The 17,363-nt window shown below is 42.0% G+C and overlaps 1 protein-coding gene across 2 annotated transcripts; it reads left to right on the top strand.

Annotated features, from left to right (window-relative positions):
* Positions 1 to 918: 918 nt before the first annotated feature.
* On the top strand, positions 919 to 17,162 carry LOC115105034 (U2 snRNP-associated SURP motif-containing protein-like). 2 transcript variants are annotated; one of them, XM_029626564.2, is made up of 25 exons: positions 919 to 999; positions 1,944 to 2,042; positions 2,550 to 2,661; positions 2,882 to 3,015; positions 3,135 to 3,205; positions 3,879 to 3,970; positions 7,222 to 7,257; positions 7,358 to 7,440; positions 7,632 to 7,797; positions 9,205 to 9,416; positions 9,819 to 9,862; positions 11,413 to 11,517; positions 11,622 to 11,688; positions 12,196 to 12,362; positions 12,546 to 12,708; positions 13,093 to 13,172; positions 13,344 to 13,431; positions 13,717 to 13,857; positions 14,159 to 14,435; positions 14,612 to 14,698; positions 14,828 to 15,027; positions 15,257 to 15,367; positions 15,740 to 15,864; positions 16,162 to 16,371; positions 16,638 to 17,162. In XM_029626564.2, exons 1-25 carry the CDS (start codon positions 955 to 957, stop codon positions 16,774 to 16,776), a joined length of 3,054 nt encoding a protein of 1,017 aa, XP_029482424.1. In that variant the 5' UTR covers positions 919 to 954; the 3' UTR covers positions 16,777 to 17,162. The 2 variants fall into 2 exon arrangements, with proteins under 2 accessions (XP_029482424.1, XP_029482426.1); XM_029626566.2 differs by lacking the exon at positions 7,222 to 7,257.
* Positions 17,163 to 17,363: the final 201 nt, after the last annotated feature.

The following is a 17,363-nucleotide window of genomic DNA, read 5'->3' on the forward strand; positions in this document are numbered from 1 at the left end:
AGTATAGATTCCAGAATGTGTTCTTATGCACTAATATGTGTGCTATGTGCTATCTACTATCCTACTTACACAGAGTGACAGAAAGACTGAAAGACAGGCAGACAAACACTGATGGCGGCGCTGAGGAGAGCACTCATCTTTATTTTATTTTCTTATTTAACCTTGATTTAACTATCAGTTAAAAACAAATTCTTATTTACAATGACGGAAAACAGAAAACAAAAGGCCTCCTGTGCGGAAGGGGGCTGGGATTAAATATAAAAAACATGAATTATAGGACAAAACACACATCTCGACAAGAGAGACACCTAAAATGTTTATTGTATTATATGGAGCCATTTACTTTATGTTCGTATTCTTATCCTTTAATAGTTCTTATTGGTGTTGCATTGTCGATGAGGAACCTGCAGGTACGCATTTCGCAGGACAAGGTGTATACCAGACGTATCCCGTGCATATATAACATACGTATGTATCCCTTACATACGGCTAATAGAAAACTTGAAGCACACGTACTGAGACAGATCGCACTGAGTGTATGCTATAAATGGCACCATCTAGTGGACCAAATGAAGCATCGCTATTCAAATAAATGTTTTCAGGTTGTCGGATTCTGAATGTGTAATATTGGCTTGAAAAATCGGATTAAAAGCCATAAATATACAGGTCATCAATAGTACAAAGTTGGGTAAGGCCATTGAAATATCGGGTAAGCCCCAACCCCACAAAAAAATAAATTACCAATGTGATTTGCATTAGGCTGATTAATAGTTGTAGTTTTTTTTATCCAAACATGTATTATTACACGGCCACCATTGAATCATAATGGGTTTATGTTTTCTTTGTAAATAAAACGTATCCGTTGGCATCCATATTTCTGTATTCGACTATTTTGAACTCGGTGAAAAAAACGTATCCAACAATTGGTAATCGATTAGAGTTAGTACAACCAAAATGGCGGACAGAACGCCTGGTGGTACGCAGAAAGCCAACGCAAAGGTGAATTTATTAATCGATGTTTACTTGATGCATTGGCTATTAAATGTTTTGAGAACTGTTTATTGTAGTTATAAACGTTGTACAGCTGTTGCCATATGTTCCCATTTATAACTAGTAATTGTGTACGAAAAGACCACGTAGCTAACGCTAGCTAAGCCAGGCCCCAATCACCGGTATTTATCCTGTCCCAAACATTGCAATGATTTCGCCATATGTTTACATAACTGGATAATCTAGCTGCTGTATACTGGTAACTAGGATGGCAATTGTTTACATAACTAATGAGTATGTTTGAGTTGGTGTGTGATTTTGGTTGTCGCAACGTGGAGTATGAACAGTCACTACTAGCAAGCTACCGTTAGCTAACTCCACCCTGCACGAGTCCTTTGGCTTTGCCGCCTTATGAAGCAGTGGTGAAAAGCATTCGGACCCACCGTAGGCTGACTGCTAGCTAGGTAGCCAGCTATCTCACTGCTAACACCTACTGGCAAACTAATATCCAATTCAACAACATCCGTACTTAGCAATAGTTCGCTATAGGCTAGCTAACGCACTATTGCAACAAGCTGTCGCCTGTACATCATGGTGTATTCATTAGTTAAATTCCGCTGCAAAACGTTATGCAATTGGAAACCGTTTACTCTAGGAAGCAAACAAAGCATTCGAAACTGGGATGGACCTACCTATATTTGTCCAATAGAAACGGTAGTTTTCGTTGGAGTTTTGCAACGGAAATCGACTAATGCATATACCCAATTACATTAGCCAGCTAACTTGGCTGCTTTACAGCTTTGACGGATCAGCGTGCTAGTGAAACTAATGCCTTTATTAATGAGATCGAGCTAGCAACCTCAAGGGAAATACATAAGTTATATTTCGGAATATTGTAACTAACTCGTTAACGTTACTGTGACATTCAAGTTTTGTTTTGTTTAAATTTGTAGGCGCTGCTGGAGAGCAAGTTGAAGTCCTTCAGCATTGGAAAAATGGCCGTGAGTAAGAGGACCCTAAGCAAGAAGGAACAAGAGGATATCAAAAAGAAGGTAACGTTAAGACTAAATATAAGTGGTACACTGCAGTGGCAAATGCACCTTGCCTTTGATATGAACATCGTGTTCATTAGAACTGAAAATAAAATACATTTCTTATTATTATTTTTTTGCCTTATCAAATCCTTTTTTGGGAGGCTATATACCCATATTTAGCCGATGTTATTGGTGCAGCGAAATACTTGTGTTCCTAGTGCAGTAGTATCTAACAATTTACAACAATACACACAATTCTAAAGTAAAAAAATTATGAATTAAGAAATATATAAATATTAGGACGAGCAATGTCGGAGTGGCATTGACTAAAATACAGTAGAATAGAACACAGTATAAATCAATCAAATCTAATTTTATTTGTCACATACATATGGATAGCAGATGTTAATGCGAGTGTAGCGAAATGCTTGTATATACATATGAAATGAGTAAAGTGGTATGTAAACATGACCCTGATGTTGTGACATGGCTTATGAGAGATGGTGTTGGTCTGGTCCTTGACAGGAGGATGAGCGGGCGGCTGCAGAGATCTATGAAGAGTTCCTGGCTGCGTTCGAGGGAGGAGAGGGAAAGGTCAAGGCCTTCGTCCGGGGGGGCATTGCTAATGCAACTAAAGGTAAATAGAACCATGTCAACCTTCTTAAACGGCACAATATTATCAGGGATATTTTTAGCTAGATATTAAATGTTTAGATATCTTGTGTAGTAGGGTTGGACAGTCAAATGACCAATTCCGTTGTCCCCGTGTATGGATAGACAGTTGTAAGCTATTGTATTGTACATTCTAGTAAGAAACTACACTAACTTGTGTTGATGTACTGTGTTTCTTCCTACAGAGGAGGCTGCTTCTGATGATAAGAAGGGCAAGCTGTATAAACCTAAGTCACGCTTTGAAACAGCAGCAGCACCGAAAAGCAGCTTCCTGCCTTTGGAAACCCCTCCGCAGTTTTTAACATTAGATAAAAGACATGTATGTATCATCGCAATCAACATTTATTTTACTGTTGCTAGACTAAGCAAAGTCCTAGCTAGTCCTTTTACCGGCCTCTTACAAAAAGTCAAACTTTTTGTTGTTTATCTTCCTTTCAGACACTGAAGAAAACAAATGAAAAGGAAAAGAAGAAGAGTAATCTAGAGCTCTTTAAGGAAGAACTTAAACAGTAAGTCATTTCACATCCCTCATCTTTTGCTCCCTGGACTCGGGTAGACGTAACATAGTAAATATAAATCCGAGACACTCCAATTAGTATAATATCGTACTATTACAAATCGTACAGTATGTTATGAATTGCAATGCGTACAATATGTTATGAATTGCAATGCGTACAACATGTTATGAATTGCAATGCGTACAATATGTTATGAATTGCAATGCGTACAATATGTTATGAATTGCAATGCGTACAATATGTTATGAATTGCAATGCGTACAATATGTTATGAATTGCAATGCGTACAATATGTTATGAATTGCAATGCGTACAATATGTTATGAATTGCAATGCGTACAATATGTTATGAATTGCAATGCGTACAATATGTTATGAATTGCAATGCGTACAATATGTTCCTCCTATATTTTTCGAATGTGCAAAACATATGATATCTTACACATTTCTATTTGTTGTGGCTAACGTTAGTTAGGTGGCTAACACTAACATTTGTTAGGCAAGGGGTTAAACAGCCTTCTGTCTTATGTAACCAAACATAACATATCATACTAATTTGAGTGTCCCGGATTTGCCTTTATTATGTTGCGTCTAGTCTGAGACCAGGCTGATGTACTTGGCATTGCACTGGATTGCATAATCTAATATTCTCTGTCTCTCCCAGAATACAGGAAGAGCGGGATGAAAGACACAAGATGAAAGGCAGAGTCAGTCGATTTGAACCTCTCTCCGGGATGGAGGGAAAACGCTCCTCATGTAAGTGTCTGCCAGGGTTCTCACCAGGTGCTTGAGGTGCTTAAAGTACTTCAATAAGGCACTCTGAAATTCAGGTACTGGAATACCTTGAAAATCAGAAATTTTCTCAAGTTTGTACTTGACTTAAAATGAGAGGGGAACATGATCAAATGTGTTTATGAAAAATATTAGAAACATTTATTGTTCTTCCGAATGAATTTAGAGACATACTACCCAGTTTTATTTACTCAAGTGTTTCGTGCTGTGGTTGCAAGGTGAGCTCGCTCATTCCACCCACACTCCCACTCAGCCAGGCAGGTACAGAACTGACTGATTAGGCGCCGCCTAACGTCATATTGAGAGCTGAAATGCCGGGCAGATGTAGATTCAATCCTGCCTTTTGTGCATATGGAACACTTTTGGGAACTTTTATTTCAGCTCATGAAACATGGAACCAACACTTTACATGTTGCGTTTTATATTTCTGTTCAATATAGTTCACCAACCTTTTTTTACCACTACATCACTGGACCCAGTCAACCCACACTGTGTGAGGTGCAGAAAATGCTTCAGTTTGACATTGTGAGCATGGGTGTATCGTCACCGAAGAGCCACATGAAGGCGGAAAGACACAGTGCTTCATCCTGCACTGACATCAGTTCTGTATTGTGACTTTGTCAACCTGCAGAGAGTTTTTGTCGATCGGCTCCCGCAATATTCCGTTTTATCAAGCGGCAGCCGTGCTCCTGCCGTTCACGTGCCGTTTTCCCTCACACACAGCCCACCCGCCCTTCTCCCGACTGACGACACTAAAGCTGCCAGTTGGAAGCAAGATGCTTTTTCGTAGCTATTAAGTAGTAGATTCACAAATGCCCAATAATCATCAGTACTGATTTATCACTCATGTACACTACCGTTCAAAAGGGAGATTTGTACAGGGTAAAAGGGATCTTGAAGGAGGAAGGCTATCATTCCATTTTCCAACTCCATGCCATACCCTGTGGACGGTGCTTAATTGGAGCCAATTTCCTCCTACAACAGGACAATGACCCAAAGCACAGCTCCAAACTATGCAATAACTATTTAGGGAAGAAGAAGTCAGCTGGTATTCTGTCTATAATGGAGTGGCCAGCACAGTCACTGGATCGCAACCCTATTGAGCTGTTGTGGGAGCAACTTGACCGTATGGTACGTAAGAAGTGCCCATCAAGCCAATCCAACTTGTGGGAGGTGCTTCAGGAAGCATGGGGTGAAATCTATTCAGATTACTTCAACAACATCTAGAATTCCAAAGGTCTGCAAGGCTGTAATTGCTGCACATGGAGGTTTCTGTGATGAAAGCAAAGTTTGAAGGACACTTATTTAAATTAAAAATCATTATTTATAACCTTGTCAACGTCTTGGCACTGTTTCCTAATCATTTTGCAACTAATTTCATGTATTTCTTTTCCATATGTTTTTAAAATTTTATTTCCCCTTTATTTAACCAGGTAGGCTAGTTGAGAAACATTTCTCATTTACAACTGCGACCTGGCCAAGATAAAGCAAAGCAGTGCGACACAAACAACAACAGAGTAACACATGGAATAAACAAACATACAGTCAATAACATAAAATAAAAAAAGTCTATATACAGTGTGTGCAAATTAGGTAAGGCAATAAATAAGTAGGTCATAGTGGTGAAATAATTACAATTTAGCAATTGAACACTGGAGTGATAGATATGCAGAGGATGAATGTGCAAGTAGAGATACTGGGGTGCAAAGGAGCAAAAAAAATAAATACCATTATGGGGATGAGGTAGTTGGATGGGCTATTTACAGATAGGGTGCAGTGATCTGTGAGCTGCTCTGACAGCTGGTGCTTAAGGTTAGTGAGGGAGATATGAGTGATTTTTGCAGTCATTTCCAGTCATTGGCAGTGAACTGGAAGGAAAGGCGGCCAAAGGAGGAATTGGCTTTGGGGTTGAACAGTGAGATATACCTGCTGGAATGCGTGCTACGGGTGGGTGCTGCTATGCTGACCAGTGAGCTGAGATAAGGTGGGGCTTTACCTAACAAAGACTTATAGATGACCTGGAGTCAGTGGGTTTGGCGACGAATATGAAGCAAGGGCCAGCTAACGAGAGCATACAGGTCGCAGTGGTGGGTAGTATATGGGGCTTTGGTGACAAAACGGATGGCACTGTGATAGACTGCATCCAATTTGCTGAGTAGTGTGTTGGAGGCTATTTTGTAAATTACATCGCTAAAGTCATGGATCGGTAGGATAGTCCGTTTCACAAGGGTATGTTTGGCAGCATGAGTGAAGGATGCTTTGTTGCGAAATAGGAGGCCGATTCTAGATAACATTTTGGATTGGAGATGCTTAATGTGAGTCTGGAAGGAGAGTTTACAGTCTAACCAGACACCTCGGTATTTGTAGATGTCCACATATTCTAAGTCAGAACTGTCCTGCCCGCTGGACAGGCGGGCAGGTGCTGGCAGCGATCGGTTGAAGAGCATGCATTTAGTTTTACTTGCATTTAAGAGCAGTTGGAGGCAACGGAAGGAGAGTTGTATGGCATTGAAGCTCGTCTCGAGATTAGTTAAGTGTCCAAAGAAGGGCCAGAAGTATACAGAATGGTATCGTCTGCGTGGAGGTGGATCAGAGAATCACCAGCGGCAAGAACGACATCATTGATGTATACAGAGAAAAACGTCGGTCCGAGAATTGAACCCTGTGGCACCGCCATAGAGTTGTATGTTTTCATGGAAAACAAGGACATTTCTAAGTGACCCCTAACTTTTGAACGGTAGTGTATGTAGTAAATAAGTAGTGAAACAATGTATTATTGAGTAGAACTTGTAAGTTACTGATGAATAGTACGTTTTTTTCTTTTCTCATGAGGTTGTGGTGATATACTGTCATCTGATGGCAACTAGAAACAATGGCATAATAAGAACTATTACAAATGGATGTTCCTTGAAAATAAATATTAGTGCTTGGACAGTGTGTTAACTGCCTACTTATTTAAACAAAAATTACCCTGTCAGCTCTGGGATTCGATCCAGAAACCTTTCGGTTACTGGCACAACGCTCTTGGGATATCAGTTAAGATTTCAGGCTAGGAAACTGTTAGACTATCTAAAATACATTAAGACCCGTTGGCTCTTGGACATGCCCCCTTCCTTCCTTCCTACAACTCTCATACTGACTGCTTCAAATCTCCACCCACTCCATTTCCTTTGCCTGGAAACAACATTTATATACTGCCTTTCTGCTTTTTTTAGTGGATAGTTCTTCAAGAAGAAACCGTCCGTCCAGTGGTAATTTGATAAATTTATACAGTGGCTTGCTTTTAATATCTAACATCTCACTAAGATTATATATTCTATAAAAGGCTTCTCTACTCTGCTCTCTCTGCAGTTTTGGATGACGCTGCACCTGGTTCCCATGACGTCGGAGACCCCTCTACAACTAACTTATACCTCGGAAACATCAACCCACAGGTAAACCTTTTTATGGCTCATAAATGTTTTATATGCTTATTTATGCAATATGTTTACATGCCTAATTGCCTATATTAATAGCAAAAATGCTACTGCTGTATTGCATTACAATGTAAAATGACACCAATAACAACAAGTCCACATGCCCCGCTCCCTCCCTCTGCCTCTGTTGTTGTGGTTGCTGTGTGTAGATGAATGAGGAGATGCTGTGTCAGGAGTTTGGGCGCTACGGCCCTCTGGCCAGCGTGAAGATCATGTGGCCGCGGACAGATGAAGAGAGGGCCAGGGAGAGGAACTGTGGCTTTGTGGCCTTCATGAACCGGAGGGATGCGGAGAGAGCTCTGAAGAATCTCAACGGTATTAAAGCCTTAGTTATCATCATACCACTGACCGACCACAATGCAACTTTACTCACATTACATCAAATAATGTTGTAATGTCAAAAGGTTTTACTGTTTTTTGTCTAGCTGTTCTGCTGCTTGGGCTTTCATTTTGCTCTCTCTGTGGGACATGGGACTTGTAGAGTACACCAGCATGTATCACATGTACACTACCGTTCAAAAGTTTGGGATCATTTAGAAATGTCCTGGTTTTTGAAAGAAAATGACATTTTTTGTCAATTTTGAAATTAACATCAAATTAATCAGAAATACAGTGTAAACATTGCTAATGTTGTAAAGGACTATTGTAGCTGGAAACAGCAGATTAAAAAAAAAAAAAAAATCGAATATCTACAGAGGCCCATTATCAGCAACCATCACTCCTGTGTTCAAATGGCACGTTGTGTTAGCATCCTGGAGTCACCTCTTCACTGTTGATGTTGAGACTGGTGTTTTACGGGTACTATTTAATGAAGCTGCCAGTTGAGGACTTTTGAGGCGTCTGTTTCTCAAACTAGACACTCTAATGTACTTGTCCTCTTTCTCAGTTGTGCACCGGGGCCTCCTACTCCTCTTTCTATTCTGGTCAGGGCATGTTTGCTCTGTTCTGTGAAGGGAGTAGCACACAGCGTTGTATACGAGATGTTCAGTTTCTTGGCAGTTTCTCACATGGAATAGCCTTCATTTCTTAGAACAAGAATAGACTGACGAGTTTCAGAAGAAAGTTCTGTTTCTGGCCATTTTGAGCCTGTAATCGAACCCACAAATAACGATCCTCCAGATACTCAAGTGTAAAGAAGGCCAGATGTATTGCTTTAATCAGGACAACAGTGTTCAGCTGTGTTAACATAATTGCAAAAGGGTTTTCTGATCAATTCACCTTTTAAAATGATAAACTTGGATTAGCTAACACAACATGCCATTGGAACACAGGAGTGATGGTTGCTGATAATGGGCCTATGTAGATATTCTATCAAATAAATTCTGCCGTTTCCAGCTACAGTAGTCATTTACAACATTAACAATGTCTACATAGTATTTCTGATCAATTTTATGTTATGGACAAAAAATGTGAATTTCTTTGAAAAACAAGGAGATTTCTAAGTGACCCCAAACTTTTGAACGGTAGTGTATATGTAATGAAAGGGGCTGGTTATTCATCAGCAATGTATTTAGCAGCACAAACTGGTTATAGTGGCTATAGACGGCCAAACAGGACATCAATGTTTTATTTTATTTGCAACATCAACATGACGTATTGGCATTCTTAGTGTATTCAAAACAGCAACTGATACAGTATAATTGGTAGTAAGATCAGATGAGATGTACAGTAATAAGGCAAATAGGCTGCTTGTGGTTTTTTACATTTTTTCACTGTTTCCAGCGAAGATGATCATGAACTTTGAAATGAAGCTGGGCTGGGGTAAAGGCGTGCCCATCCCCCCTCACCCCATCTACATCCCCCCGTCTATGGTGGAGCACACTCTCCCCCCGCCGCCCTCCGGCCTGCCCTTCAACGCACAGCCCTGTGAGAGGCTGAAGAACCCCAACGCCGCCCTGCTCCCTCCGCCCAAGAACAAGGAGGAATTCGACAAGGTAACTCTCCATGTCATGTCTGGGATGCTGCTGTGTACTGTATTAGGCCTGTCAGTTGTACCATGTGTATTTCTTAGGCATAGACCTAGTTTTTAGGCTATTTGTCATGTAGTGAATATTTTTCTCATCTTCTACTAGTCATGGGTTTATTCCTTTTAAACATTTCTACATTTATTGACCAAACTATACTAGATTTAGCATTTTGTGAGGTGTGTTTAGTGTATATAAAGAAGCAGTGGTAAGTTGTGTGGGAATTTAAGGACTGTATACATTTGAAACTGACAGCAGTAAAGTACTTTTTCATATGATGCAGTTTTTAATGCGTTTAATATTTTTCACCTGTTGCCTTTTAACAATACTCACATATTCTATGTTTATTATCTGATGTGACTTCATATACAGACTCTGTCGCAAGCCATAGTCAAAGTGGTTATCCCAACAGAAAGGTACATGTTTTTCTTTTTTAAATTGATGTAAAAGTAGAAAAACATCCCATAATGAATAAACCCCAATTTTAAAGTTTGATCAATTGGATCACTGCATGCTACGGGGGGTCGTTCAGTATGGGTGAGCAATGGTTGAGACAAGCAGACGTAGGCTTATAACCCCATCAGGTTCCTGTTAGACTACAAGATACTCACTCCCACAGCCCAGCTTTCTGCCGCCACACAGTGTCCATATGTTTTTCCTTTCACACATTCATTCCAACACTCCCTCCAAACATCAATACAGTCCATGGACCACCATGCCATTGCTTGTCTGACTGTATAGAGGACATCAAAGGAATTTTTACCACCACTTGTCAGTCGCCACATGTAGGCTAATAATATCCATGTTATGATGCTAGCTACATAACACAGTCACATACCATACATACCGTGCTGGCTGTGGTTAGGTTATTTAGACCGGTCTTGCACTCTGACTATTGCTCACTCCCACTGACACGCCCCCTTGGCCTCTGTCACCCAATCACGGGCTCAGCAACACCTGGCCCCTGCTCAGACCTCCAATCCAAACTTCCCGTTAGTCTCAGTGACCTTTTGACATTGGCCTTGGTGAGCAGCACAAGTTGAACTGTCTGCGGCAGCGAGGGACCTGAAAGCATCATGGGATGGATTGGGAAAGTATACAGCATTTTACCCACCATGCATTGGTACGATCGGCTCCAATACTATATGGTAAATGTGATTTGCGTTGTCTACATATAAATGAAAGACATCCTTTGTTGTTGTGTTGTCCCCTTTAGGCTAATTGGTCCAACATGCTCCAATATTAGGCCGCTCTAAAATGTTCCAAAGGAGCTTAGGCCTAATTGCCCCCCATTTGGACATTTTGTGTTTATTCATACATCATTATGTAGTAGAATCATATGACCAGTAGAGAGCCTTTTGTTATTTAGCCTGTTTAGGCCAACAATCCTATAGTGCTTTGGTTCTTCATGCGAGTCAGTCAAGAAGAGTTATCAGGCTGGCTTTGACAGGCTCTGTATGGGCTGATGCGTCACTCAATACAGAGTCACTCAAACCTCTCAAACATGATTTATCTTATCCAGCTTCACTGTCCTCCCTTCCTTATACTCTGTACTGTGGGGAGATGGTAGTTAGCGTTGTCTTGACCTGCAAAGATCCATACAGCATTTTAGAACTAGTAGAAGTACGAACTAATGTTAGTTTTAGGCAGCTAATGGCTCTTAAAATTGGTGTTAGGTGCTCTTAGCATTTCTGAAATGATAAGGTCGGAAACATTTAGGAAGATGTTTCTTCCTTCATTCTTACAAATTAAACATTTTAACACTATAGATTAGTTAAGCTTATCAAACACAATGTAGGAAATAGTTTAAGTTTAGTACATGCATAGTTCCATGTGTCTTACATCTTCATGTGTTGTGTTACTTAGAGGCTGTACTAGGTCAGGGCAGCAGACACAGGCTTTGCCTTGGGGAGAAGAAGGGTCGCCTGCTCTGAATCCGTTTGTTTTAACTGTGTTTTTCTTCTAGGAATTTGCTCTCTCTCATCCACCGAATGATCGAGTTTGTGGTGCGTGAGGGCCCCATGTTCGAAGCCATGATCATGAATCGAGAGCTCAGCAACCCCATGTACAGGTACGTCTGTCTGTCTCTGTCTGTCTGTCTGATCACTTTTTCAGTTGACACAGTGTATTGTAGTACAACAAGTTGACTGTCATTGTGTTGCCTCTGTTGGCCAGGTTTCTGTTTGAGAACCAGAGCCCAGCACACGTGTACTACCGCTGGAAACTCTACTCCATACTACAGGTCAGTACGGACCACTCATTGTCTGGCATCTTCTCCTGCATCACATTCTTAGACCAATTGCATCCTCCCTTTTTTCCTTCTTCTTTATCACCTCTGTTATCTGTCCCCTCTCGTGACTGGTTAGGTTGAAAGCAGTATAGATCAAACACGTCTGTCCTCTTAATACCGTCACATTTAGAATGGGGGGGTCTGGATGCATTGTTGACATGCTGCTATTTGATAGCCTGAACACATGACTATGGGGCTCCCGAGTGGCGCAGTGGTCTAAGACACTGCATCTCAGTGCAAGAGGCGTCCCTGCAGTACCTGGTTCGAATCCAGGCTGCATCACATCTGGTTGTGATTGGGAGTCCCATAGGCGCACAATTGGCCTAGCGTTGGCCGGGTTTGGCTGGGGTAGGAGGTCATTGTGAATAAAAATGTGTTCTTAACCGACTTGCCTAGTTAAATTTAAGATATGTCCTCGTTAGAGAATAATGTGAATGACATAATAACTTGTCCCCACAGGGAGAAGCACCGACAAAATGGCGGACGGACGACTTCCGCATGTTCAAGAACGGCTCGCTGTGGCACCCTCCTCCCCTCAATCCCTACCTGCACGGCAATTTTGAGGAGGGGGAGGGGCCTGAGGAGGAAGAGGAGGAGCCTGGGAAGAAAGGCTGCCTAAAAGAAGAGTATGTTCCCAGTTTATAATTTCATTACTCTCAAGTCTCTGCAATAGACTAGCATCCTGTCCAGAGGGTTGTACTTGTACATCAAGCTGCCTCACATTACAGGAACAGATTGGGCTAACTTTTACTTTTAACATTATCTATGCTCAACTCCTCTTCTTTCTTATCACCCCTCCCTCCCTCCAGAGAGCGTGATCAGCTGGAGGAGATGTTGAGGGCTCTGACTCCTAGAAAGGGGGACATAGCCGAAGCCATGCTGTTCTGTCTACTGCACGCCGAGGCTGCTGAGGAGATCGTAGAGTGTGTCACAGAGTCCCTCTCCATCCTCAAGACACCACTCCCCAAGAAGGTAAATAAGATAGTATGGCATTTGTTTTCTATGTTCTTTAGAGAACTTTTTCTGCCATGTTGTATTGCATGTATATAGTGTATTGTTTTTGTGCTGACCTCACAAAAGGAATTTCCATGTAAATGGCCAATAAATAAGAAGTTACTGTATCGTATCACAGTCCCAAACGTAACAAAACCTGCTATTTATCTTTTACCTTCTTGAGTTTGTTGCTTTCATAGCCGGTTTTTCCTTGTGTTATTTGGTTTGGAAAGAGCTTTGAGTGGCACGTGTAAAATGTGCAGTCAAATAAATGATTTCTATTAATTAATCAGTTATTCCATTCTATCAGGGAGGACTGGCCAGTTTGTTTGACTGTCTGATAATTCCTTCCTTGTTTTTCAGATTGCACGGTTGTATCTAGTCTCTGATGTGCTGTACAACTCATCTGCTAAAGTAGCCAATGCGTCGTACTACAGAAAATAGTAAGTAGTCGAGTTTGGGTTCAGGGGTTGTGATGTTTGCTTGTGACTGACTGACTGGGTGTAGAGGACCCTGCTTGTTCATAGATTGCGTAACTTTTCAGTATACATTATTTGCATTATTAAATCTGTTTTCCTGCATAAGTGAATATGTTAAACTTGTCCCTGACACAGCTTTGAGACCAAGCTTTGCCAGGTCTTCTCAGACCTCAATGCAACGTACAAGACGATACAGGGTCACCTGCAGTCTGAGAACTTTAAGGTATATTTAATTGTATACATTTTCCGATCACAATTTGAGTCATGTTACCTACCCCTATCTTTAAGAACTACACAATTATTTCAGGGCCCGTATCCACAAAGTATCTGAGTAGAAGTCCTGATCTAGGATCTGTCCATACAATCATAGTCATTATGGTCTAAAAGGCTAAACTGATCCTGAATCCGCATGCCTGCTATGATATGCATTGTGTTTAGGGGCTAGGGATTGCTTCTGGACAGGGTATTACCGTTTCACCTGTCTGTTTTATATCCTCTTGTCCAACAGCAACGAGTGATGTCGTGTTTCCGTGCGTGGGAGGACTGGGCCGTGTACCCAGATCCCTTCCTCATCAAGCTGCAGAACATCTTCCTGGGTCTAGTCAACCTATCAGCTGATAAGGAGGCTCCCGCTCCCATCACAGTAGAGGTCAGCTAGCATACTCCCTTTTCTTTTCCGGTCTTGCTCCTGATGCTGCTACCTAACCTTGTTGTTAGATAATGAGTTGAAAATGTGTGATGGTTTGTAAATGTTGTGTGATGATTTGTAAATGGTGTGTGTTGATTGGAGAATGTTGTGTGATGGTTGGAGAATGTTGTCATCGTGGAGAATGTGTCATGGATTGAAAATGTTATCTGAAGGTTTGAGAATGTTGTGATTTGATCATGTTGACAAAGTGTAACGTTGCCCACGCAGCACTACTGCTCTAATACATGTCTCCTTTCAACAGAAACCATCAGTTGAACACCTGGCCCCTGGTCTACTGTCCCAGCCTGAGCCAGCAGAGGACATCGACGGGGCCCCCATCGGGGAGGATATGGATGGGGCCTCTCTGGAGGACGTGGATGGCGTCCCTATAGGGCTGGATGGAGGGACCATGGTGGACGGGGCCCCCCTAGGCTCTGCCCCCCTAGGCTCCGTCCCCCTTGACAGAGCCCCGCTGGGGATGGATGATCTGGACGGAGTGCCCATCAAGGCCCTGGAGGAGGACATAGACGGAGTGCCCTGTGAGTGGCCATAAGACCTCTATACTACCACATCCTCATAGGAATTATTAAAGGGATACTTCTTCCCCCACATGACACTGACATATTAGTTTCCGTACCTTGTCAACAGTCTATTGACTAACCCTGACCTTAGGATTGGAGGACATTTTTCTAACCTTGTTCTCCTTGTCTTTTAGTGGATCATGCTGCGGCCAAAGCAGCATCCTTTAAAGTAGCACCTTCAAAATGGGAAGCAGTGGACGAGTCTGAGCTAGAAGCACAGGGTGAGTGAGACCACAACTACAGCTAGTTTCTACCAAGCTAGGATTGCACTTGAAAGTGTCCTAAACCTGTTTCTATGGCTAGTTTCTACCAAGCTACGATTCTGTCCTAATTCTCTGTCTCCTCCTCAGCCGTGACCACCTCTAAATGGGAGATCTTTGAGCAGCCAGAGGAGAAGAAGGACGAGGATGACAGTGATGATGAGGACACCAAGAGTTCCCGGTCAGAAGAGCCTCCGAGTTACCCCAACCCCATCAGAGACGACTTGGACTCCAAGACCAAGCACTCTGAGATGAATGAGGACAGACGCACCAAGCTCCGGGAAATAGAGGTAAACTAGTCAGCATTTTACTGGAAGCACAAAGTACACAACAGGTTATTTAGACGGCTGAAAATAAACAAGCACAGCTCTGAGTTGTTTGTATATTTTTATTTCTTTGGGCTAAATTGGTTCAAAGAAGTTTGGATTACTTCGCTTGTTCAATGGCCACACCCTGAAAGTTAATCCTGTCGTATTTATATCTAAATGTTAACATATACATTTTATTATTATCTTCCAGGTCAAAGTGATGAAGTTCCAGGATGAGTTGGAGTCTGGGAAAAGGCCCAAGAAGTCTGGCCAGAGTCTCCAAGAGCAGGTGGAAAACTACAGAGAGAAACTCTTACAGAAGGTATTACATCCTGACTGTCCTCTTGGTTCCTGGAGGAGCATAGGGCCTGTACTATTGTTTTCCAACATTGCTATTGACCTTTTACATTCAGCTGGTACAGACGGTACGATATGTGGAACCATGCTGTTTATCTGATGAAGTACGGTCATTGCTGTGTACCTCAATATCTAAAGTATCCTCTTGAAAATGTTTCTAAGCTATAAACTTCAGTTTATATTAAGGTATTTGATATCACACGACTACCTTGAATACAGTGGAAGTTGTTTACTGAGTGGACTATTGTAGCGAAATAACAAAACAATTAAGTGAATTTGGATCATGTTGGTTTACATTCCATAATATAAAGTTGGCCTTGTCCTTTGTCTTTTGCAGGAAAAAGAAAAGGAGAAACTGGAACGAGAGAAAGAGAGGGAGAAAAAGGACAAGGAGAAAAGCGAAGCTCGCTCTAAAGACATCAAGAAGGAGAAGGAGGAGTCAACTCCAACCAGGAAAGACAGGTTAGTCCCTCATACATTGTGACACATTCATTAGAGACATGATGGCTGTGTGTGGTTGGATAACGGGGGAAACTCTGGTAGAGCTGTGTAATCGGATTCTAGGAAATGACTTTAACAAAGGACTCCCAACTCATGATCAGGTTTAAAGTTCATGCTCCCTTGAAATACAGGGGCAGTTTAGGGCTCCTTGAAAAAGAGATTCATGTATCAATGGGATTCACCTAATAAAAACAAGCGTAGACTGTTGTAACGTCATCACTGACAAAATATTTAATCCGCCGATGTCTTCTCTGACAGGCGTGGCCTGTCTCCTGTGGTTGCTAGGAAACGGCGCCACAGCGGCTCACCCGGCAGCCCCCCACGGAGCAGCAGTAGACGGGTGCGCTCCCCATCCCCCCGCTCCGAACGGTCAGAACGCCTCTACTCCAAGGACGTAGGGTCATCACGATCCCGCTCCTCCCACAAAGACTCCCCTCGAACCACCATCATTAAGAAGTCCTCCAAAAGGTACTAAATCATCTAGATGTGTTTAAAACATTCTAAAAGTAACATTTCTATACTTTATTATACTGTCCCTGGCCTTTCTGGCTCCACTGTTTTGAGAATAGTGCTGATCTTCTCTTGACATCGGAGGGAAATAAACTTAAGTGTATTTGTATTTGATTGACATAGTCTTTGTGGTGGACCAACTTCCTGTAACTTCCCCAAGACCATTGCAGTTTGGTTGTCCTGGTGTCCCTCTGACTGTCCGGTCTGTGTTTTCTCTCCCCCAGGTCTCCCTCGTTATCCCGCACGCCCAAACGGTCCCGGAGGTCACGCTCCAGAACACCCAAGAAATCCACCAAAAAATCCCGTTCAAAATCACGGTCCCCACACCGGTCCCACAAGAAATCAAAGAAGAGTAAACACTGACAAATCACCCACCCCTCGTTCTGAACCCCCACCCTCTTCCCTCTTCATCCCTCTGCTGTGATGTATAAATAAAAGAATGAACAGTGGCAGCTCCGTTCCCTGCCAAAATGTTCCTGTGCAGAAGAGGATGATTAAGATGAGAAAAGGTTATGCACAGGTTGCCATGTTGAGACTCAATGGATTGAGAAATGTTGCCATGTTGGGTCTAAATGGATCCAGCGACGCTGTTTTATATTGTAAATAAATAAGTGCCCACCACCCAATGGGATTCATCCTCGTGGTAGACCACACCTCCTGTACCCAGTGTGAAGATGACTTGTCTTATTTCCATGCTGTAGTTTTCTTTTTTTGTAGTTCACAATTAATAAATATGACTCATTATAATATTATCTTGTTAAACTTTTTGCATTGTAAATCCAAAATGAAAGCTTCAGACAAGCCCTGGAAGTTCTCCCCCTGCTGTTTCAGTCCATTTTCCTCCATTTGGTGCCTAATGAACGCTGCCCAGATCTGTTAAGCACTGGTATTTATTTAACACATGGCTGTAATGGTAGTGAGTCCTACGTTTTCACAGTTGTCAAGCTGTG

The sequence above is a fragment of the Oncorhynchus nerka genome, linkage group LG22 (assembly GCF_034236695.1).
Source record: "Oncorhynchus nerka isolate Pitt River linkage group LG22, Oner_Uvic_2.0, whole genome shotgun sequence".
NCBI lineage: Eukaryota > Metazoa > Chordata > Actinopteri > Salmoniformes > Salmonidae > Oncorhynchus > Oncorhynchus nerka.

Excerpts from the sequence above, each read along its gene's own strand:
- LOC115105034 (XM_029626564.2), top strand. The coding sequence starts at position 955 with ATGGCGGACAGAACGCCTGGTGGTACGCAGAAAGCCAACGCAAAG. Across the intron at positions 7,798-9,204 it reads AGCTCTGAAGAATCTCAACG|CGAAGATGATCATGAACTTT; the intron begins GTATTAAAGCCT and ends CACTGTTTCCAG. Across the intron at positions 13,432-13,716 it reads TGCAGTCTGAGAACTTTAAG|CAACGAGTGATGTCGTGTTT; the intron begins GTATATTTAATT and ends CTTGTCCAACAG.